We start from the raw sequence: 24,804 nt of genomic DNA on the forward strand, positions 1-24,804 counted from the left end.
GTTGCTATGGTGACACCATGAGGCAGTCAGTTGTTGTGTAAAGTCATGAGAGGGGTTGGGCGGTGCATAATAAGGCTTTATGTAATTCTTATTAAAACAATAATAAAGTATCAGGTGACATTAGTGCCACGAACGGTGAATCAGGAGTAGCAGGATCGTGGCTGGACTCTACTGCATAGACCAGTGTGCCAAACAGCACGTATAAGCAGCTAAATCAGTTTAAATCACATACTGTATCAGATACTTCTTCCCTCTGAAACACACTGATATTAGCTGGACCCTGCCAGAGCCACAGAGAGGGAGAGGGGTATGGGCGGCCTGTAGCGTAGTGGTTAAGGTACATGACTGGGACCCGCAAGGTCGGCGGTTCGATTCCCGGTGTAGCCACAGTAAGATCCGCACAGCCGTCGGGCCCTTGAGCAAGGCCCTTAACCCTGCATCCAGGGGGATTGTCTCCTGCTTAGTCTCATCAACTGTACGTCGCTCTGGATAAGAGCGTCTGCCAAATGCCAATAATGTAATGTAATGTAATGTAATTTCCAGTTGAACGTGGATCTCATTTCCTGCTAATGCTAATGCTAATGCTTTGGCATCAGTCTGGGATTCAGCCGTGCGTCATGTTTAGTGACGTTATCCATATAACATGTGCGTGTGTCGTGTTTGTGTATGGAGGGTGCTAAACATAAACCTCCACTCCCTTTAGAAACTCCCTTTGGCTACACCTGTAGGGATGAAAGTAATTTATGTACTCAACAATGCACTTGTTCCCACACAGTTATTCAGGGATCACCATCTAGGTTTCTAAACAAGTTATATGCACATTTGTGCATGTGCTAATTATGATAAAATCTCAACTATGCTCCGCTTGGCCAACCCCTCCTGCAGCTAAGGGCAGAACCAGTTAATCTTTCTTATTATTTAAGTTACAGTTTCAGAGAAACTCCACTACACTCTGTCTCTTTCAGAGAAACTAAACTAAACTCTGTCTGTCAGTGTGAGCAGCGAAATGGCTGAAGGTGGAGGTTTACTGGATCAGGACCAGTTCAGCTGTTCAGCTGTTGGCCTCTTACTGTGAAACACACCTCCAGCCTCACTATGAATCTCCTGCCTTTAAGAAGCACAAACTGGCCAAAGCCACTGGAAACCTGCAGGAGAAGATCTGCTCTCATCATAACAAAGTTCTGGTGTGAGTGTGAATGAGTGGGTGTGTGTGTGTGTCTGTGTGAGTGTGTGTGTGTGCAGGAAAACAGGCTGAAACAGGATGAACTTGATTTAGTTCATTAAGAGATACAGTGCCCATGCTCAGCCCCAGAATGACTTTTTAAAGAAATAAAAATATTCATATAACATTACAAAGGAGTGAAATTAAATGTTTCTTAAATATGTCAGTTCATTATGATCATTGAGCTCTCTTCTCTCATTCTGCTCCATCAGATTCCTGTGGGCTCACACTGGACCCCAACACAGTGCACAGAAACCTCCGTCTGTCTGAGGGGAACAGAGTGGTGACCCATGTGAGAGAGATCCAGTCATTTCCTGATCATCCAGAGAGATTTGACTATTTCTTCAAGGGTGTTGAAAAAATATCTGTACATTATGTGTGCATTTCTGAGTGGAGTTCAGATGTAATGATATTAATCCCAATGCATATATGTACAGATCTTTACTGCTCACAAAGCTCATAGCCTTTCAAATCTGCTCCTTGGTCCCTAAGATGAAATATTTCCTTATGAATCTGCACTCTCTGCTCAGCCTGCTCTGTTCAGCCTGGCCTCAGTCCAACACCACTCCTCCTTCAGCTGTGGGCAGAACCAGGGAGTCCCTCCCTCTCTCTGTCACGCAGTGAAACCAAACTTTACTCTGTGTATTTCAGAGAAACTATTCTGTCTGTGTCAGTGTGAGCAGTGAAATGGCTGAAGGTGGAGGTTTACTGGATCAGGACCATTTGAGCTGTTCGATCTGTCTGGATCTACTGAAGGATCCGGTGACTATTCCCTGTGGACACAGTTACTGTATGGGCTGTATTAAGGGCTACTGGAATCAGAATGATCATACTGGTGTCTACAGCTGCCCCCAGTGCCGACAGACCTTCACCCCAAGGCCAGTTCTGAACAAAAGCACCTTGCTGGCTGAAGTGGTGGAGAAACTGAAGAAGACAGGACTCCAAGCTGCTCCTCCTGCTCACTGCAACTCTGGACCTGGAGACGTGGCGTGTGATGTCTGTCCTGGGAGAAAGCGCAAAGCCATCAAGTCCTGTCTGGTGTGTCTGGCCTCTTACTGTAAAACTCACCTCCAGCCTCACTATGAATCTCCTGCCTTTAAGAAGCACAAATTGGCCAAAGCCACTGGAAACCTGCAGGAGAAGATCTGCTCTCATCATGACGAACCACTGAAGATTTACTGTCGTACCGATCAGCAGTGTATCTGTTATCTGTGTACAGTGGATGAACACAGAGGCCATGATACAGTCTCAGCTGCAGCAGAAAGGACTGAGAAACAGGTAAAGACTCTTACCCATAACACTATTTTATCAGTAATTCCAGATATCATCTTGGCTTTTAGCTATGTGAGTTAATTTATTTTATTTATTCATAAGTATGTTTTTAAATGTTTATACATTTGAAAAGGACTGGACCGAAGAGCAGTAAGAGCAGGAAGTGAGCCCAAGTCAGCTCTGTGTGACAGCTCTGTTCACCCCCCTCACCCCCCCTATTCACTCCCTGAATGAGAATCAACACGGCTGGAGGAGCTAGTTCACTCACACAGTTTAGAAGCTTTAGCTATGAGGCCAGTACACTTCCACACACTCACCTGCTGTACCTCAAGCAATACAATAAGGTTCCATGAATCTGCATTAACTTTAAAAAAAATGAATTAATGGGTACAAATGCATTATTTAAGGATGAAATAATACATATTTCATGCTTAAATACTAGTATCATTAGTTATCATTAATATGTCATTCGTTAATACATATCAAACTAATGTATTTGTTACATGGGTATTTCCACATTAGCAAGCCATAGGATAAATGTAAAATTAGTAAACCATTACCAAATATATTAACTGTTTTTTCATTCCAGTATGAATTGGCATGAACTTGATAGGAGTTGATGACATGAAATAATGATGTACAAATACCTAAAGAAAGCTGTATGGATTAAGAACTCAGTAGTGAGTTAACTACATTAGTTAATGCTAATTCATGTAACATTATTGAAAAAAAAAAAGTTTAATTTTGAATATGAGAATGTCGTTAAACATTGTTATATGATATAATATAACTAGAACTATTAAAATAAACCTGAGGGGAAATGATTAATCTATCCACAGAAGCAGCTGGGGGCGACACAGAGTAAATTCCAGCAGAGAATCCAGGAGAGAGAGAAGGAGCTGCAGGATCTGAGACAGGCTGTGCAGTCACTCAAGGTGGGTACTGACCAGAGGAGAAGACAACAGCTGGCTGCTGGAAGAGCCATTTCAGGGCTCAGTCAGGGCTCTCCTCCAGTCAGCCAGTGAGGAGCCCAGTGTTGGGCCACTTTCCAGCCCTGTGGGGCCCAATCCCACTGAGCCACACTGTGGGGAACAGGCTGTCTGGGGTCCCAGTAAGAGCTGAGTGAAAGGCCTAGTTTAAATGTACAGCCCTCCTCTGTCTGTGTCTCCTAACAGCGCTCTGCACAGGCAGCAGTGGAGGACAGTGAGAGAATCTTTACTAAGATGATCCGCTCCATTGAGAGAAGGTGCTCTGAGGTGAAAGAGCTGATCAGAGATCAGGAGAAGGCTGAAGTGAGTCGGGCTGAAGGACTCCTGGAGCGACTGGAGCAGGAGATTGCTGAGCTGAGGAGGAGAGACGCTGAGCTGGAGCAGCTTTCACACACAGAGGATCACATCCATTTCCTCCAGGTAACATCACTGGTTCTCTGACAGTCTGCACTACGTACACTGTACATACATGGTGAGGTGTGGTTCCTCATTTACAAAGATTTGCTCCTGGCATCTGCACAGAATCTGTACTGAGACTGTTCTCTGTCTGTGTGTCTGTCTGTCTGTCTGCAGAGCTGTCAGTCTCTCTGTGCCCCTCCTGGACCTGTAGACATACCCAGCATCTCTGTCAGTCCACACGTCTCTTTGAGGCTGTGAGGAAATCTGTCTCTCAGCTGAAAGAGCAACTGAAGGGCATCTGCAAGAGGAATTCGGCAAAATCTCTCAAACAGGTGAGAACTTTCTGAATACTTTCTCTTCACTTATTTCAAAATTGTGAATTCTAACCTGAAGCAAATATGATCACTGTGTCATAAAAATGGTTTAATTTAATATGTGTAGCAGTGAGGTCACTGTTGTCAGCATCAGATAATCAGAAATACACATACTTTCACAAACAAACACATACACACATGCAAACACAAAGACACGCACACTCACACACACACACACACACACACACACACACACACACACACACTCACAGACACACAGACACACAGACACACACACACACATACACACGTACACACTCACACATACCCACACACACACAATAAGATATAAGGGTTATCTCTCATCTTCCTTGTGATCTCTCTCACAGTGGGAAATATCCATCTTCTAAAGCCAGGACCACAGAACCCAGGACCACAGAACCCAGGACCACAGAGCCCAGGACCACAGAGCCCAGGACCACAGAACCCAGGACCACAGAACCCAGGACCACAGAACCCAGGGCCACAGTACCCAGGACCACAGAACTCAGGCCCACAGTACCCAGAACCATAGAACCCAGGACCATAGAACCCAGGACCACAGAACCCAGGACCACAGAACCCAGGGCCACAGTACCCAGGACCACAGTACCCAGAACCACAGTACCCAGAACCATAGAACCCAGGACCATAGAACCCAGGACCACAGAACCCAGGGCCACAGTACCCAGGACCACAGTACCTAGGACCACAGAACCCAGAACCATAGAACCCAGGGCCATAGAACCCATGACCACAGAACCCAGGGCCACAGTACCCAGGACCACAGAACCCAGGACCATACAGAGCAGGATCATACAGAGCAGGACCATAGAACCCAGGACCACAGAACCAGGACCATAAAGAGCAGGATCATACAGGGCAGGAGTTTTAAAGTGCCTCCCATGCTGGCCAGGTTTGAGTTCTCAGGGCCCAAGATAAAATTGGACCCCACGGAATTGGGGTTCTCAGAGCCCAGGACCAGAGACGACTTCTTACAATGTGAGTCTGTTATTGAACCTCAATTAATTATCGGGAGGGGTTAGGGAGCAGATTCAGTGGTGGATCGTTCAGTGGGGGTGGTTAGGGAGCAGATTCAGTTCAGTGAGAGAGTATGTGTGTGAGTGAGTGAGTGTGTGTGTATGTGTGGTTATGTGTATGTGTGGTTATGTGTATGTATGTGAGTGAGTGTGAGTGTATGTGTGACTGTGTGTGTGTGTGTGTGTGTGTGTGTGACTGTGTGTGTGAGTGTGTGTGTGTGTGTGTGGACTGTGTGTGTGAGTGTGTGTGTGTGTGTGTGTGACTGTGTGTGTGAGTGTGTGTGTGTGGTTGTGTGTATGTACTGTACATATGTTCATGGTTTAAACTCGTGCCTCTGTATGGGGCTCTGGGCCGTCCTCTCCCAGGAGATTATTATTATTATTTTACATTTCAACTAAATTCAGCTAAATCCACTATTTTCAGTCTATTTAAATCAGTAACTTACATCAACCGAGTATTCAGTAAGAAACAGTAAAATAACTGTGGGTAGTCAAGGCACATGGTAGCTGGTGACTGTTATCACTACTTTTAGCATGGACAGCCTCAGCAGAAATCAAACCCCAAACATTGAAGGCATTTGCATCTGTTTTACCCATAAAGCTGCAGGATTGCTACAGCCAGAAAGGCTCCTTTAAATGGTACTTCACTGCCTTTCCACTGCATACTCTGACAATATTACACAAGCCGTATCGGCGCCAAATCTGTATTAATTATTGTTATTAATTCGCCAACTGAGTTGGTTAGCATGAGAGTTATGATGATTTCACTTGATTTAGTTCATTAAATAGGTAGAGATACAGGGTCCATGCTCAGCCCCAGAATTACTTTTTAAAGAGATAAAAATATTTATATCACATTACAGAGGAGTGAAATGTGAAATTAAATGTTTCTTAAATATGGCAGTTTATTATGATCACTGAACTCTCTTCTCTCATTATGCTCCATCAGTTTCCTGTCAGCTCACACTGGACCCCAACACAGCGCATAAACACCTCCGTCTGTCTGAGGGGAACAGAGCCGTGACCTGTGTGGGAGAGAGCAGCCATATCCTGATCATCCAGAGAGATTTGACTACTGGTGGCAGGTGCTGTGCAGAGAGGGTCTGTCTGGACGCTGTTACTGGGAGGCTGAGCGGAGTGGATGTGGGGTTTCTATAGCAGTGACATTTAAAGAGATCAGCAGGAAAGGAAGAGGGTGATGACGCTGCTCCGGGACGTAATGACAAGTCCTGGAGATTGCGCTGCTCTCCTCCGTTTACACATTCTGGCACAACAGTGAGAGCACTCACATCCCTGCTCCCTCCTCCTCCAGAATAGGAGTGTACCTGGATCACAGGGCAGGAACTCTGTCCTTCTACAGCGTCTCTGACACAATGACCCTCCTGCACAGAGTCCAGACCACATTCACTCAGCCCCTCTACCCTGGGTTTTGGCTTCATGATTATGGATCCTCTATAAAACTGTGTGATATGTGATGAGACAGAAAGTGAAGGGAAGATCAGCTGTAATTAAAGAGAGGGAAAAACAGTGAGATAAAACAGTGAAATGAGAGAAAATTAATTAAATGAATATTGGGCTGGCTCAGTACACCAAGGGCTGAGTTTTACCTTGATATGCAGCTTCACAAACCTGATTTAATAAGATTTGGTGAAGTCACTGTTGTGACTCCATTTTGATGATTTAGGAATGCTTAATGGATGATTTTTGAGATGCCTTAGAAGTATTACATCGCTGTACAGGGCGTTTAGTGCTGCAGCACCCAGACTCTGGAATGACCTTCCTGGGTGCAATAGGAGTTCTGAATCCATCCAGTCTTTCAGAACACGGTTTAAAACCCTGTCTGTTTAGAAAGGCCTATCACACTGGTCATCACACATAGCATTTCTCTGCTCATTGGGGGTTCTCCTCCCTGCTGGTTCCTGGTAAACATTGTTTTTATAGCTCGCCTTCTTGTTTTTAGTCTTGCTTTTTATGTTGCGTCTTGTATTGTTGTTTATCTTTTTTCATTCATTATTATTATTTTAGAAATGTTTGTACTGTACAGTGCTTTGAGCTTGGGAAAAACATTTCACAAATAAAATGTATTATTATTATTATGAATGTTAAATGCATTTTCTTGATTGAAAGTGTCAATCTACGATTTCTTCGGTTGTGGTGGATTAAGCGCCCCCCCCATGGTGACTGGTGGTCATAACAGGTCTCTTCTACACTTCATTTCCCAGAGTTCCCTGCTCTCATATGGCCTTCTCACACGTTCCCTTTGCTCTGATTGTCGGTGTGGTTTCCTTTTTTTGGTCACTTTTCTACTCGTACTTTCATCCATTGTGGTAAAGGATGTCTCAATGGTCATCGCTAGAGAAATGCCAGTGGGATTACGTCTCAAATATGATATTTGTTCTTATGAATAGATTGCCACTTTTCACCACAAAGTCCCAAAATCCCTGTAACTGCCAATGAAACTTCTGTATCCAACATAGAAATATCCTGCATTGTCCAGGGAAACTGTCTCGGTCAATCAAGAGCTTTTTCTAAAAGTAGTTTTTTCTAAAAGTTTTTTGTGCGTTTGGCGACATCTGTGGTGACTGGCTGTCACAACAGGTCATTTTCACACTCCAAATACTCCAAATATGATTCAAATTCCATTCAAAACTATGACTAAGAGCACATTGAAAAAATTGCCTAGAGACAACTAACAATGTTGTCTGACTGTAATATTGAGTAATATATGAAAACTTGTTTTAAAGACGCTTTTAACAAAATTGAAAATAAATTATTTTTGAAAAGTGATGCTATTTGGATTTGGGAGCTTCTTTCACATTCGTAATGCAAGTTCCTGTGCGTGTGTCCAGAATGTGAGAGAATGCAGGAAACACATAACAATCAGAACATCCGATACAGAGTTCACTACACTCAACATAAAATGCACAGAACTGGATTTGTAGATAATGACACTTGCACACACTGTAAAGTAAATGCCACAGATGACTACCACCACGCCACCTGGATGGGCCCACCTGTACAATCACTGTGGACAAATGTTACTCAAACTATCCTCCCCTCTGGGCCACAGCATCTCAAACTATCCTCCCCTCTGGGCCTCAGCATCTCAAACTATCCTCCCCTCTGGGCCTCAGCATCTCAAACTATCCTCCCCTCTGGACCTCAGCATCTCAAACTATCCTCCCCTCTGGGCCTCAGCATCTCAAACTATCCTCCCCTCTGGACCTCAGCATTCCAGTCTCCCCATCTGTTCTCCTCTGAGGAGACTGTTCCTCAGCTGAACCGCCGCTCAACCATCAAGTTGACCTCTTGTATAATCACTGGGCCCCATTCATCAGTTTAACACCCCTACCAGTACATGATGATATACAGTACATTATTCACTAACCCACTCACCCATCCAGTCACCTGTAAGAATGCCCAAAAATAACAAACACCATCCAGCCGGTGAATGCCTCTATCCACAGTCCAACTGCAGATGAAAACTCCACTATAGCCTGGTATTCCTCCTGAAGATAACCCATAACTTTCTGTGCTCTTCCTCGTGGGAGGAACCTCAAAGACAATGTTAATACCACTAGTATCCATTTTGTTTCATGGTAAAATGACTATTGCTGTTATTATTATTATTATTATTATTATTATTATTATTATTATTATTATTATATAAACTTACTACCCAGCACTTGTCCCCCTTTTGCTAGTGTCATGCCGATTGTTATTCTTATTTTTGTTATTAGTACTCAGAGGTGATGATAACGACTATTATTTTATTACTGTTCTATGCGTGTGCGTGTGTGTATATTTTATCAACAAAAAAAAAAGGATGAGGATGGCTCTCACACAACTTGCACAATAGTAGTGCAGTCATTTTCTCTCTAAGTCATGCATCATGCAATTTCTGAAGATTTCTCAGCTACACATCTAACAATTCTGAATAAATTCTAGAGACTGTTGCACGTGAAAATTTTAGGAGATCAGCAGTTACAGAAATATTCCAACCAAACCAACTGTGATCTCAGTGGTTGAAATCACTGAGATTACATTTTTTCCCCATTATGAAGGTTGATAGATAATTGCATGAATATGGTTACAGGTGTTCCTAATAAAGTGCATTGGCTTCTCTGTAGCGTCTCACGCACACAAGCGACTGTACAGCGGGAGAGTCTCTGATCCCACAGGGGCCACACAGGGGCCACACAGCGGGAGAGACTCTGATCCCACAGGGGCCACACAGGGGCCACACAGCGGGAGAGACTCTGATCCCACAGGGGCCACACAGGGGGAGAGACTCTGTCCCACAGGGGCCACGCAGGGGGAGAGACTCTGTCCCACAGGGGCCATACAGTGAGAGACTCTGACCCACAGGGGCCACGCAGGGGGAGAGACTCTGACCCACAGGGCCCACACAGGGGGAGAGACTCTGACCCTCTGATCCTCACACGCACACACACACTGTGGTATCAGGAAGGCAGATTGCCCCTGGTGGACTACACCCAGGTAGGTTTTATTTTGTAGACTTAGAACGCAGAACTGCCGCTCACTGGAGGTTTTTTGTTTTTTGCACATTCCCCTGTAAACTCTAGAGACTGTTCTGCATGAAAATCTCAGGAGATTGGCAGTTCCTGAGATACTCAAACCACGCTGTCTGGCACCAACAATCATTCCACGGTCAAAGTCACTTTGATAACATTTATTACCCATTCTAACATTTGGTCTGAAAAACAGCCGAGCCTCTTGACCACATCTGCATGCTTGTATGTATTTAGTTGCTGCCACATGATTGGCTGATTAAATATTGGCATTAACAAGTTGATGTACAGGTCTACCTAATAAATTGCTCGCTGAATGTAATCAGCTCACAGTTTAGACACTGGATAACATAGCACAGTAAAATGAGAAGTATGAACCTGATAAATATTCATGTAGAGGTTACTGTATCAGAAACACAGAGTTAAATACACTGTAGAAACCAGTGGGATAGACATCTTATTTTCGCCATTTTCTTTTGTTAAAATCTCATAGCTTGTCGTCTTCCCTGTTGAAAGTTCCAGTGAAGAGTTGCTGGGATTCTAAGATGGTTTAAGATGGTTTTAGCTGGTCGTACTGGTGTTGGTCAGAGCTGGTCTCCAGCTGGTAGAGTAAACTGATGGCCAAACTGGTGGACTAGCTGACTATACCAGCTGGTGTGCTGGTGTCCAGCTGCTTGAGCTGCTAAAAGCGCTGAAAACGAGGCCTAAAACAGATCGACCAGCGTAGGCTGGTATTAGATGACATTTTCCACTAGGCAGTGAAGGCTGTGACTTTGTAGTTTGACTTTTGCAGGACTCTGGTCTTGACAGAATAAAGACATCTTCTTTCATTTTTGAAGTTTGTTTTATTTTGTATACAACAAATCCCACACTCCCCCACCATCCCCTGTTCCTCTCCAGTCCCAGTAGAAACAAGCCTCTTGTACATCAGCACTGGCATGTGATGGGTTTATCATAGATTTCACATAATCAGGGGGCAGCTTGTAGCGTAGTGGTTAAGGTGAATGACTGGGACACACAAGGTCGGTGGTTCTAATCCTGGAGTAGCCACAATAAGATCCACACAGTAGTTGGGCCCTTGAGCAAGGCCCTTAATCCTGCATTGCTCCAGGGGAGGATTGTCTCCTGCTTAGTCTAATCAACTGTACATCGCTCTGGATAAGAGCGTCTGCCAAATTCCAATGATGTAATGTAATCAGCAATTCATGAACATGAAACATTCATGGCCAGGTTCATAATGCAATCATTCGTTCGGAAGGATACTCTGTTCTCTGTACTCTGACTGTTCATAGACTTATAACAAGAATAATACATAAAAGAAATAATATGATGTCATAAAAACGAGCAAATAATAAACAATAGGCATGTTGTCAATTTTCTCACTGTAACTGTAAGTCAGTTGAAAAGTCCATTTTAAAACACCAGTGAGCCAGTGATAATGCACGTTTTGGGATTATTTTTAAAATGTCCGCAGATACAGAACCCCATAGTCCCTCCTGCAGTCTGGTCCACAGAACCAGGGGTTGCACAGTCCCATGGTCTCCATCAGTGCACCAAGGCCTGCTGCAGGGAGCTACAGCTCATCCAGGTGGCTAGCAAGCTAAGCTAGCCCCAGGCTCCCTAAAGGGCAGAATGAGAAGCACTGCCCCAGCTGCCCCGCCCCTTTGGAGAGAGGCGCGTGCCGGGTGTCCCGCCTTGGCTACCTGCTTCCTGTCCCGGGAGGAAGTGATGCGTCTCTCTCTCAGCCTGGCACTCGGAGGTGCTGAAGGAACCCAATCTGGAATGAATTCCAGAATCTTGTCCAATCGGTGTGGCTGAAGAGATGAAGGGCGACCACATCTTCCTCCTCCTCAGGGCATGCTGCCTGTCTGTACTGTTCTCTGTCTGCATGTGCCCAGTGCTGCCACCTACTGTCCAACCACACACACAGCAATACTCAGCTGTGACTGACAGCTACGCATGCGTTTCTACACAACAATGAATGTACACAACTTTACCAAAAATATTATATTCAGCATGTGTGTGTGTGTGTGTGTATGTGTGTGTTTGTTTGTGTGTGTGTGTGTGTGTGTGAATATCATGTTCACTTGTCTGTCTGAGATGTGTGATTTCTGTCTTCCAGGATGAGATTATTTGATATATTTAGCCAGATTTTACATAGGCGTAGTTCAATAAAAATATAATTTTGGGGATAATTAAATGAATGTAAATGTTAGTTATAACTCTCTACCATCTTTCTCTGAGATGTAGAGCCAGGAAACACCACATAAATGTATGCAGGCTTCAGGGAATGCGAGGCGAGGTGCAGATGGGTGCTGTCTCAGAAGTAGGACTTACTGCTGGGTGGGTAAAGATCAATACTGGTCCTCATCTGGAAACGGAAGTCTGAGCTGCGGTTCTGAGAGACCTTTCCTCCGCCCACTGTCCAATCAAACAGTCACAGGTTTGGTCAGCAATGGCTTCTATACAAGCGTTTCTCCAGAATTACCATGCACTTAACTGATAATACCCTACTGTTGTCCACAATGAGACAGTCTTGGACTGTTAGGGGAGCGAATGCATCAGTCCCAGTTCCAGCATTCCACCAGCACTCAGCTGCTGAGATACAGGCAGACCATGCAGATGGAGGTCTAACACAGCTGCTGAGATACAGGCAGACCATGCAGATGGAGGTCTAACACAGCTGCTGAGATACAGGCAGACCATGCAGATGGAGACCTAAAGTAAACAGTTGGCATTTATAAAGCACCTTTATCCAAAGTGCTGTACAATTGATGCTTCTCATTCACCCATTCATACACACACTCACACACCATCGGCGATTGGCTGCCATGCATGGCACCAACCAGCTCATCAGGTTCAGTTAGGTGTCTTGCTCTGGGACACTTCAACACACCCAGGACAAGATCGAACCTGCAGTCCTCCAACTGCCAGACGACTGCTCTTACCGTCTGAGCCAATGAGTCGACTGCTCTCACCGTCTGAGCCAATGAGACGACTGCTCTCACCGTCTGAGCCAATGAGACGACTGCTCTCACCGTCTGAGCCAATGAGACGACTGCTCACACACCAACGGCGATTGGCTGCCAGATCCCGACCTGTCGGCCAGCTCTCTTTGAGCTGGGACTCGTTTCACAAAATGTGTGACCTGCGAGCTGAGGTCTGACGAGCTGGTTGGTGCCTTGCATGGCAGCCAAATCGCCAAATCGTTGGTGTGTGAGTGTGTGTATGAATGGGTTCATGAGAAGCATCAACAAAGGCGCTATATAAAGGCCAACCATTTAATTATTTATTTCATTTGACAATTATGTGTCCCTGGCACACCTAATAGCCTACACTTCAGAGATATGTCAGACATTTTGCTATTTGCAACATTCAAATTAAATCTACACGCCACCTAGAAGCCATCCAGCAATAATATCGGTTTAATATCGCCGGTGGGAAAGTGATGACACAAATCACAGTTACTCAAAATGTACAGTATCGTGCTCCCAGATTAACCACGGTAGATAATAGCCTAGCCTACTCTGTAACTGCCATCACATACAACTTGTTGGGTGATGTTTACAGCCTGGAGGCCTACCCATTTCTACACAAAATGTGTTCGTTCTTAGTCGGTGCCTTGATGATGGGAATTTGTAAACTAGCCTATCAGTCGCACCAAGGACTTTTGGGAGCCCAAGTAGTAGGCCTACGCAGAAGTTTCACTTGACGCCTGTGTTGGGGCCCGGGAATGTAAATGAAATCAGAATTTACAATACGTCGTCGCTTTAACTGGACGGAAGGTTTGCTTACTCCATTGCTTTGTCTGACAAGCCCAAGAAAGCTGACGGTCATACGAAAAGCTGTCAGTGCCTTTTCTGAACTAAATCCCAGAGAGTGGAGGCTATTTAAAGTGCACTTTCATTATTATTTTCCAGAATGAAATTATTTTAAAAATAATGAAAGTATACAGTTCTTAGAATAAATTCCATCGGCTATGCGTACGTATGACTATCCTTCAGTGTTTGTAGCCAATACTTAAAATGGGCCAAATTAGTTTTGTGAATTTCCCTACTGAAACATGTGAGAATGTATACCCGTACTTTAAAAATAAACTTCACGTAGGCATAAGCCGCATATACTTATGTACCCAACGTCAGGAGACACTTGAAACGAGAGAAGGTAATGCTCCTTTTAGTGATTTCTGTCAAGAAGGTTACAATTAAATTAACTATTTCATTAACTCCATACATACCTGAAGGGTGGGCATGATCACGGAAGATTCTTTCTTTTTTTTAATTTGCGATTTGCAAGGGATGCATTTTCATCTCTTCGTGAAACGAGCCCTGCGCTCTCTGTTCAGCTGGCTCTCCTCGGCCTCAGTCTGGCGTCAGTCCAATGCCAATCCTCCTGCAGCTGTGGGGAGAGCCAGGGAGTCCCTCCCACTCTCTGTCACACAGTTTCAGAGAAAACTCTCTCTCTGTTTGCGTCAAATAACAAGGTGGGTCTGCTCAGAACCAGGAAATATCTCCTGCACTTTCACACGCAGAATCAGAGAAACTACACTACCTTCTGAATAAAAATTGATCTCTTATCAGTTTTCTTTAGCCATTTTTTTGTAAAATGACTGAATGTGGAGGTTTACTGGATCAGGACCAGTTCAGCTGTGCGATCTGTCTGGATCTACTGAAGGAGCCGGTGGCTATTCCCTGTGGACACAGTTACTGTATGGGCTGTATTAAGGGCTACTGGGGTGAGGATGATCATACTGGTGTCTACAGCTGTCCCCAGTGCAGAGAGACTTTCACCCCAAGGCCTGTTTTAAGAAAAAACACCTTGCTGGCTGAAGTGGTGGAGAAACTGAAGAAGACAGGACTCCAAGCTGCTCCTCCTGCTCACTGTTACACTGGACCTGGAGACGTGGCGTGTGATGTCTGCACTGGGAGAAAGCACAAAGCCTTCAAGTCCTGCCTGGTGTGTCTGGCCTCTTACTGTGAAACTCACCTCCAGCCTCACTATGAATCTCCTGCCTTTAAGAAGCACAAACTGGTCAAAGCCACTGGAAACCTGCAGGAGAAGATCTGCTCTCATCATGACGAACCGCTGAAGATTTACTGTCGTACCGATCAGCAGTGTATCAGTGAACGCAGAGGCCATGATACAGTCTCAGCTGCAGCAGAAAGGGCTGAGAAACAGGTAGGGCTGAAAGTTACTCATAACACTCATGCTATTTTATCAGAAATTACAGATATTATCTTGATTTTTAGCTATGATTTATACATTTAAAAAGGACTCAGTAGCACAATGATTTCCTGATCTGAAGTCCACAGTGATCAAGCAGTAAGAGCAGGAAGTGAACCCAAGTCAGCTCTGTGTGACAGCTCTGTTCACCCCCCTCACCCCCCTATTCACTCCCTGAAAGGGAATCAACACGGCTGGAGGAGCTAGTTCACTCACACAGTTTAGAAGCTTTAGCTATGAGGCCAGTACACTTCCACACACTGACCTGCTGTACCTCAAGCAATACAATAAGGTTCCATGAATTTGCGTTTACCAATTTGGTTGTTAAAATGAATTAATGATGTACAAATACATCATTTAAGCCTAAAATTGACTTTTCATTGAAATTGACTTTTCAAATGTAAGAAATTCATTTTCATGTATTTGTGAATATCTATCTAATGTGTTAATTACTTGGATATTTCCACATTAGGAAGCCATAGGATGAATGTATAATTAATAAACCAGTATGAATTGGCATGAACTAATGGAGTTGATAACATGAATTAATTATGCACAAATACCAAAACCAAGCTGGATAGATGAATTACTCAGTTGTGAGATATTTACATTAGTTAATGCTAATTCATGTAACATTGTAAATTGTTTCCAGTTTACCATTTTGAATGAGGAAATGTAGTTCAACATTGTTATATGATATAATACAATTCAACTATTATAATATACCTGGGGGGGGGGGGATGATCAATCTATCCACAGAAGCAGCTGGGGGTGACACAGAGTAAATTCCAGCAGAGAATCCAAGAGAGAGAGAAGGAGCTGCAGGATCTAAGACAGGCTGTGCAGTCACTCAAGGTGGGTACTGATCAGAGGAGAAGACAACAGCTGGCTGCTGGAAGAGCCATTTCAGGGCTCAGTCAGGGCTCCCCTCCAGTCAGCCAGTGAGGAGCCCAGTGTTGGGCCACTTTCCAGCCCTGTGGGGCTCAATCCCACTGAGCCACACTGTGGGGAACAGGCTGTTTGGGGTCCCAGTAAGAGCTGAGTGAAAGGCCTAGTTAAAAGGTACAGCCCTCCTCCCTATGTGTCTCCTAACAGCGCTCTGCACAGGCAGCAGTGGAGGACAGTGAGAGGATCTTTACTGAGATGATCCGCTCCATGAAGAGAAGGTGCTCTGAGGTAAAAGAGCTGATCAGAGATCAGGAGAAGGCTGAAGTGAGTCTGGCTGAAGGACTCCTGGAGCGACTGGAGCAGGAGATTGCTGAGCTGAGGAGGAGAGACGCTGAGCTGGAGCAGCTTTCACACACAGAGGATCACATCCATTTCCTCCAGGTAACATCACTGGCTCTCTGACAGTCTGCACTATGTACATTGTACATACATGGTGAGGTGTGTTCCTCATTTATAAAGATCTGCTCCTGGCATCTGCACAGGAATCTGTACTGAGACTGTTCTCTGTCTGTGTGTCTGTCTGCAGAGCTGTCAATCTCTCTGTGTCCCTCCTGGACCTGGAGAAATACCCAGCATCACTGTCAGTCCACATGCCTCTTTTGAGGCTGTGAGGAAATCTGTCTCTGAGCTGAAAGAGCAACTGGAGGATGTCTTCAAGGGGGAGTTTGTCAAACTTTCTGGAAAAGGTTGGTGGACAAACCCTGCAGCAGAAAGTGTGTTTAGGCACTGCACACAACACACTGGTGAGATTCACTTTTAGATCATGAAAGGCACTATCACAGGTTATATATTATTAATGAGAGGGGTGAGTGACATTTCAGTCTGTCTCACAGGTTAAATATCACAGTGTGGAGTGACACTTGAAGCTCCAAATGAGCCACAATATGTGTAGGGATGAGACATTGAAAGCACCCAGTGTGTTATGAGGCAGTCTATCTGGCGAGAGTATAACCATAAAACTGTTCAGTCAAAGCTTTGTTTATGCTTCAGAGAACAAAGTATCTCCAGTCTTTACTTGCTAGGATGCAAGCTGCTGTGGAGAGATGAGAGGAGACTGCAAGGTTTAGAAAGATTCCTTTCAGAGATGCCAAATGAAGACTTCTCAAACTCAGTATTTTATCAGAAAACATTTCCATCTTGTCTCATCTCACTGCATATTTGCTCAGTTTTAGAAGAATAGCTGGGATTGGTACTGATGCTGGATCCTTCATGTATTTGAACAGTACATCAGTTCATTCATGTTAATGCCATTTTCATCTACCTTATTGTAAAGTTTGACCAATATTTTTCCACTGTGAAATTAGCATTATATTTCACTGGGAAATGATAAAAGAAGGTAATCTTTAAGAGTTCACGTTGTGATCGCTCTCCACAGTGGGAGAAGTCCATATTGTTGGCCCTGAAGAGCCCAAGACCAGAGAGGACTTCTTACAATGTGAGTCTTTTCAATTCAATTCAGCCCCAATGCAAAGGATGAAGCAACATGAGTTTATGGGGGAATATGAAGGAGTAGATTATAATTAATAATTTTCTAGATTCATAAGTGACTGGCCCTAGAGATCTCATACATCTTCTCCTCCATCAGATCTCTGTTAATTCGGCTGCAGTCATCCTGGTATTAAACAAATGGATCATACAGTACATTCTGTATGTACTTGGACAGCTGGTAGAGTTTCAGTTCTTTTGGCCGCAGAACATTATGAAAAGAAATCATAATTTGAAATGAAACAATGAATATGAAGTTAAAGTGCAGACTGCCCCTTTACTTTGAGGGTATTAGCATCAATATCCAGTGATGTGTGTAGGAATAAAATTCATTTTCATACATAGCCCCCCCTCCCCCCCATTTTTATGCACAAAAGTAATTGGACAGTATGCTTCTCAACTGCTTCTGAATAGTCAGGTGTATTCAAATGCTTTCGTTTAAGGAAGCCTTAAGTATCTTGATTCTAGGATTTGATTGCCTTTGGAGTCTGTTACTGGTCTCTGTAATCATGAGGCCCAGAAAAGGCCATTATAAGGCAGAGAATTAAGAAGAAAAAACAGTTAGAGACAGGCTAAACAATAGGCTTTCCAAAAGAAACCTAATGAAATCACGAAGAAGAAAGAGAGCACTGGTGTATGTTTGGGAGCATTGCCTTGCTGTGGCATGATGCACCATCTAATGAGTGTGAAGGAGTTTGATTGAACTTGAGCACATTTGTAGACTACAGAATTCATGATGGCAGCAAGGAGTGAAGAACATGGTGAAGTTTCTTTTTTTCAAGTGCAGGTTCTCCAAATTGAAGTGCCAATATTTACAGTGAACAAAACTATATATAATACGACATCAGCTGTTATAATATTTTTACTTTATTACACCAACATATTCATGTGATTATCTAATCTGCCAAGTGTGTGGCAGCAATGCAATGCATAAAATCATGTAGATACGGGTCAGGAGCTTCAGTTAATGTTCACATCACCCATCAGAATGGGGATAAAATGTGATCCAAGTGACTTTGACCGTGGAATGATTGTTGGTAGCAGACAGGGTGGTTTGAGTATCTCAGAAACTGCTGATCTCCTGGGATTTTCATGCACACTCTAGAGTTTGCAAAGAATGGTACAAAAAACAAGACAGAAAGGCCTTGTTAATGAGAGATATCAGAGGAGAAAAGCCAGACTGGTCAAAGCTGACAGGAAGGTGACAGTAATGCAAGTAACCACACATTTTAACAGTGGTATGCAAAAGAGCATCTTTGAACACACAACACATCATAACTCTAATTCCATAGGCTACAGCAGTAGAAGTCTACATAATAAGTCTAATTAATACCTAATAAAGTGCTCGGTGACTGTTCATGCAAAAATAAAATAATGTGAGAATGCAGCAAGGTGCAAAATTCAAAGCCCAATGTTGACATTTGCTCTGTGGGTTGAGTGGACTAATTTTCAGGAGCTAATTTGCTCTTTGGGTTGAGTGGACTAATCTTCAGGAGCTCATTTGCTCTGTGGGTTGAGTGGACTAATCTTCAGGAGATCATTTGCTCTGTGGGTTGAGTGGACTAATCTTCAGGAGATCATTTGCTCTGTGGGTTGAGTGGACTAATCTTCAGGAACTCTAAACTCAGCACTTTAAGTCACTCCTCCCCCAGCTGAACCACCATAAGCAATATAGTCATATTTAAACTACGTGCATCTCGGCAGTCCATCGAACAACAACAACAACAATTGAACAGAAAGATTTACAGAGCAAACATTTTTACACATTTAAAATGATAAATGACAGACTCGCACCAGCAAGCCCTTTCCCATACAAGAGAGAGAGAAAAAACTAGTGATGACAACACCTTACAAGACATGGCAGACCTTGCCACATTAATAAATTACACACACAAAACACAATTCTACCCATGATGCAAAACAACTGCATTTTGGAAGAAGTATATGTGTGTGCCTATACTGCATATAATGAGAGCAAAACGTGGGGCAAATCATAAAGGTTTGGCACGGAATCAGCCTGTGGCATTTCTTCTTCTGTGGAGAGCAGTCACTGACACATCCAGTCCTGCTTCCTGAGGAGGGTTTCTGATCTGTCCGCCCGGTGTTTGGGGGTTTTTTTCATTATGGTGAGAATTCTTCAGATTCTTCAGAACTGTCGAGATCTTCCTTGGCCTACCAGCCTCTTTGCAAATTCTGAGCTCAGCAGTGCTGTCTTTCTTAAGGATGTTCCAAGCTGTTTATTTTAGAAAGCCTATTGTTCAGGCTGATGGTTATTTTCTTATTTCTCAGCCTCATAATGGCTTCCTTCCACTGTCATTGGCACAACTCAGGGCCTCATGTTGGCAAACACCAATGAGGTGACTGCAAAGGCACTCAAAAGTCTAGAATCAAGACTAGATGCTGAAAGCTTTCATATACCTGCACTAAGGAAGCGATTGAATACACCTGACTTTTCAGAATCAGCTGAGAACCCAACCATCCAATTACTTTTGGTCCCTTAAAATGCAAGGACTAGGTATAAAAATGGTTATTCCTAAACTCATCACCTAATATGGATGTACAGTGGGAGCAATAATTATTTGATCCCTTGCTGATTTTGTAGTTTTAATCATCGGTACATTTCAACTTTGAGAGACAGAATATCACAAAATAATCCACAATAACAATATCATATCAATTTTATAAATTTAATATCATATTTTCACATGAAATAAGTATTTGATCCATAGAACAATAAGACTTAATACTTGGTGGAGAAACCTTTGTTGGCAAGCACAGAGGTCAGACGTTTGTTGTAGTTTTTCACCAGGTTTGCACAGATCTTGGGAGGGCTTTTGGTCCACTCCTCCTTGCAGATCCTCTCCAAATCCTGAAGGTTGTCGCTTGGCAACTCGAAGCTTCAGCTCCCTCCACAGATTTTCGATGGGATTTAGGTCTGGAGACTGGCTAGGCCACTCCAGGACCTTAACATTCTTCTTTTTGAGCCACTCCTTTGTTGCCTTGGCCGTATGTTTTGGGTCATTGTCATGTTGGAAGACCCATCCATGACCCATTTTCAGTGCTCTCACTGAGGGAAGGCGGTTGTCGCCCAAAATTTCCTGGTACATGGCCCCATTCATCCTCCCCTCGATACGGTGAAGTCGTCCTGTCCCCTTAGCTGAGAAACCCCCCCAAAGCATAAGGTTTCCACCTCCATGCTTCACAATGGGGATGGTGTTCTTGGGGTTGTACTCAACATTTCTCTTTTTAATCCTTTTAATCCTTCACGGTGTAGTGTGTTACTGATGGTTCTCTTTGTGACTGTGGTCCCAACTGCCTTCAGGTCATCCTCCTGTGTAGTTCTGGGCTGATCCCTGACCTTTCGCATGATCATTGATATCCCACGAGGCGAGATCTTGTGTGGAGCCCCAGACCGGGGGAGATTGGCGGTGACTTTGTGTTTCTTCCATTTTGTAATAATTGCTCCAACAGTTGTTAACTTCTCACCAAGCTGCTTGCTTATTTACTTGTAGCCCATCCCAGCCTTGTGCAGGTCTACAATTTTGTCCCTGATGTCCTTAGACAACTCCTTTGTCTTGGCCATGGTGGAAACGTTGGAATCTGATTGATTGTGTGGACAGCTGTCTTTTATACAGCTACATAACGATGTAACGAGTTGACACAGGTGTTTTGGGTTATGAGTTGAGATTAGGAGTGCTTCTTAATGGAAAACTAACTGGTCTGTGGGAGCCAGAATTATTGCTGATTGGTAGGGATCAAATACTTATTTCATGCAAAAATACGATAATGAATTTATAAAATTTATATGATGTTGTTATTGTGGATTATTTTGTGATATTCTGTCTCTCAATGTTAAAATGTACCTATGATTAAAACTCTACACAGTTCCATTCTTTGTAAGTGGGCAAACCTACAAAATCAGCAAGGGATCAAATAATTATTGCTCCCACTGTAAATAAAGAGCCAAAAGAACAGAAATGTATATGATAATATGTGTCCTTCAGTCAGACAGTGTGAATATAGTTAAAATATGAATATGATATAGTAATATAACAAGAATTACCATCATCATAGTGGTTGAAAATGTTAAATGTTGAAACCACTTTTAAATAACACAAAACAGTACAACAAACAAATAACACTACAATATAAAACAATCAACAGCAAATGCAATAAAAGCAAAACGAAAAATCTGTGTAAACACTGACATGCTATCGATTTCACATACAGTTCTTTTGTAGTGGATTTAAAAGCATTCAGCGATATCAAAACATTAAGCTTTAAGTCATTTTGCATCTTTGCTCAGTTTTAGAAGAATAGCTGGGACTGATACTGTTGCTGGATCCTTCATGTATTTGAAGAGTATATCAGTTAATTCATGTTAATGCCATTTTCATCTACCTTATTGTAAAGTGTGACCAATATTTTTCCACTGTGAAATTAGCATTATATTTCACTGGGAAATGAAAAAAGAAGGTAATCATTCAGGAGGCAATCAGATGAAAGAACAATTTAGATTCTAGGACACAGATTGGGTGCAGTTGTGATAACCTGAGTAGGGGGAGGATAAGAACCTACCTGCTGTTTCATTCCTCTGGGACCTACAGTTTCTGCTGGACATTTTGTTTTAGGGAGGAAAAAAATAAAGAAATTAAAAATTGCTCAAAAACAGCCGTTCATGCTTTTATCCCTAATTAAAATGTAAATGTGAGGGTAAGGACATCAATGAAGAAAATATTTAATATGTCCCATATTTCAACAATGCAAGTGGAGCCCCCTTCTCTTCTCCTCCATCAGATGCCTGTCAGCTCACACTGGACCCCAACACAGCGAATAAAAACCTCTGTCTGTCTGAGGGGAACAGAGAGGTGACCTGCGTGGGAGAGATCCAGTCATATCCTGATCATCCAGAGAGATTTGAGTGCTTGTCCCAGGTGCTGTGCAGAGTGGGTCTGTCTGGACGCTGTTACTGGGAGGTTGAGTGCAGTGGAGTTAATTTCGATATAGCAGTGTCATATAAAGACATCAGCAGGAAGGGAGATGGTCATGACGCTGATCTTGGAGGTAATAACAAGTCCTGGGCTTTGAGCAGCACTCTCCTCGGTGACTCATTCTGTCACAATAATGAGCGCACTGACATCCCTGCTCCCTCCTCCTCCAGAATAGGAGTGTACCTGGATCACAGGGCAGGAACTCTGTCCTTCTACAGCGTCTCTGACACAATGACCCTCCTGCACAGAGTCCAGACCACATTCACTCAGCCCCTCTACCCTGGGTTTAATGTTTTTTCTGGTTCCTCTGTAAAACTGTGTGATCTGGGTTAAGTCAGAAAGTGAAGGGAAGATCAGCTGTAACTAAAGAGAGGGAAAAACAGTGAGATAAAACAGTAAAATGAGATAGAAAATTAATTAAATGAAATATTGGGCTGGCTCATTCCACCAAGGGCCGAGTTTTACCTTGATATGCAGCTTCACAAACCTGATTTAATAAGATTTGGTGACGTTACAGTTTTGACTCCATTTTGATGATTTAGGAGTGCTTAATGGATGATTTTTGAGACGCCTTTAGAAGTATTACATCACTGTACAGGGCGTTTAGTGCTGCAGCACCCAGGCTCTGGAATGACCTTCCTGGGTGCAACAGGACTTCTGAATCCATCCAGTCTTTCAGAACACAGTTAAAACCTGTCTGTTTAGGGAGGCCTATCACACTGGTCATCACACATAGCATTTCTCTGCTCATTGACGGTTCTCCTACCTGCTGGTTCCTTGTAAACATTGTTTTTATAGCTTGCTCTTGTTTTTACTCTTGCTTTTTGTGTTGCTTCTTGAATTGTTGTTAATCTTTTTTTAATTTATTATGTGCAAATGCAAAGTGCATACTCACAACCAGGGAAAAGTGTTCTATTGTTGGGGAAAATTTACAGAACAAAAATCTCCATCCTAATCTCCCACCTAAAAGCATGATAAACAGTCAGTCAAAATCAGCCTCAACCTTGATGAGCAGCTGGTTCCTCCAACCCTCTCGATGATTTATGCCAGAAGTGTATCTATATGTAAGTGGCTTATAATCACTAAATCCCATGTACGCTGCTTGTTATCAAATCAAATGAACCTAGAACATTAATTACAGCTGAGCTTATGAAAACGCAAGAAACCACAGTGAAAACTGTTGAAATGAGAGCAAAGAATGCAACAGGCTAAAGAAGTACATTTACTCACTTAGAAGAGAATGTTAATCAAATGTTTAGTATGTATGTATATTAGAAAAGAATATTAGAAGAGAATGTTAATCAAATGTTTAGTATGTCTGTATATTTTCAATGATTCACTGCTGATAAGTTTGTGTTAGAAGTGCATAAGTGACCCATGTGTAATCCGAAGTACCAAACATGATTTTTATGATGTGGAAAGTACATGCTGACCTATATGTAACCTGAGTGGAAAAATACAAAATTACGTGTTTGTTAATAAGCAGTTTGCGGGGGCAGGGGCGTCCGGAACTTTGCATGGAGTTGGCAGAGCATGGGGACCTAGGGCGATTTGCCACAATGATGTTTGCACCTGTTTTAGGTGGGAGGAGTTAAGAACAGTGTATACAATGGGTGTAAAAATGGCATTCGAGGTCCATTTTATGCGAAACTGGTCCGACTTTATACATTTCTGCTAATAAAGTCTGATTTTCTTGAAGAGCTTGCTGCCGTGGTGTCTTTTCCCTCATGAAGATGTTTTTCGACAAATTGGAGATTGGAATTCTGTCATTTCCTAGACATGACACTATTTCAACTGCTAACAGTACAACAAAGATAAGGACTAGGGCCTATTTCGTTATAGTTTTTTTTTTTATGCACAGACATTCTGGAAAGATTTTGATCTCTTTTTAAGTGGTAAATGGTTGGCATTTATATAGCACCTTTATCCAAAGTGCTGTACAATTACTGCTTCTCTTTAACCCATTCATACACACACTCACACACCAACAGCGATTGGCTGCCATGCAAGGCGCTGACCAGCTCATCAGGAGCATTTGGGGGTTAGGTGTCTTGCTCAGGGAAACTCGACACAGCCCGGGCAGGGGATCGAACCGGCAACCCTCCGACTGCCAGACAACTGCTCTTACTGCATGAGCCATGTCGCCCTTTTTTAAGATATGCTTTTTTCTTTTTAAATTATTATGTGTTGTCTCTGCAGGTTTTGCATGTTTCATTTTCAGTAAAAAAAACCTTCCTCCTGGGCCTTTTAATTGTGTCTGCTGTTCTGTTTATATTTTGTATTAATAATGTAATAATGCTGTGAAATCAGAGGTTAATAAAACATTTTTATCTGATTTTATCTGCAGCTA

At 43.1% G+C, this 24,804-nt stretch overlaps 2 protein-coding genes and 1 long non-coding RNA gene across 3 annotated transcripts; 2 read left to right on the forward strand and 1 right to left on the reverse strand.

The window, feature by feature from the left end:
* Positions 1–909: 909 nt before the first annotated feature.
* On the forward strand, positions 910–24,154 carry LOC133126378 (E3 ubiquitin/ISG15 ligase TRIM25-like). Its single transcript, XM_061238556.1, has 7 exons — positions 910–1,022; positions 14,429–14,985; positions 15,790–15,885; positions 16,126–16,359; positions 16,505–16,664; positions 17,354–17,413; positions 22,261–24,154. The coding sequence occupies exons 1-7, from the start codon at positions 1,007–1,009 to the stop codon at positions 22,785–22,787; spliced, it is 1,650 nt and encodes a 549-aa protein (XP_061094540.1). The 5' UTR covers positions 910–1,006; the 3' UTR covers positions 22,788–24,154.
* LOC133126381 (E3 ubiquitin/ISG15 ligase TRIM25-like) lies at positions 1,883–7,368 on the forward strand. Its single transcript, XM_061238559.1, has 6 exons — positions 1,883–2,500; positions 3,334–3,429; positions 3,670–3,903; positions 4,057–4,214; positions 4,586–5,237; positions 6,225–7,368. Exons 1-4 carry the CDS (start codon positions 1,910–1,912, stop codon positions 4,138–4,140), a joined length of 1,005 nt encoding a protein of 334 aa, XP_061094543.1. The 5' UTR covers positions 1,883–1,909; the 3' UTR covers positions 4,141–4,214; positions 4,586–5,237; positions 6,225–7,368.
* Positions 11,504–14,169, reverse strand: LOC133126389 (uncharacterized). The gene is made up of 3 exons (XR_009708533.1): positions 14,045–14,169; positions 12,145–12,228; positions 11,504–11,717 (listed from the first exon to the last, which is right to left on the reverse strand). It is a non-coding gene; the product is annotated as an uncharacterized LOC133126389 (long non-coding RNA).
* Positions 24,155–24,804: the final 650 nt, after the last annotated feature.

The sequence above is a fragment of the Conger conger genome, chromosome 4, assembly GCF_963514075.1.
Source record: "Conger conger chromosome 4, fConCon1.1, whole genome shotgun sequence".
Lineage (NCBI taxonomy): Eukaryota > Metazoa > Chordata > Actinopteri > Anguilliformes > Congridae > Conger > Conger conger.

Bases quoted from the DNA above. Each gene is read 5' to 3' on its own strand.
- LOC133126378 (XM_061238556.1), top strand. The intron at 14,986-15,789 runs GTAGGGCTGAAA...ATCTATCCACAG, and splicing joins CAGAAAGGGCTGAGAAACAG to AAGCAGCTGGGGGTGACACA. The intron at 16,360-16,504 runs GTAACATCACTG...GTCTGTCTGCAG, and splicing joins ATCACATCCATTTCCTCCAG to AGCTGTCAATCTCTCTGTGT.
- LOC133126381 (XM_061238559.1), top strand. From the start codon at position 1,910: ATGGCTGAAGGTGGAGGTTTACTGGATCAGGACCATTTGAGCTGTTCG. The intron at 3,430-3,669 runs GTGGGTACTGAC...GTCTCCTAACAG, and splicing joins AGGCTGTGCAGTCACTCAAG to CGCTCTGCACAGGCAGCAGT. The intron at 3,904-4,056 runs GTAACATCACTG...GTCTGTCTGCAG, and splicing joins ATCACATCCATTTCCTCCAG to AGCTGTCAGTCTCTCTGTGC.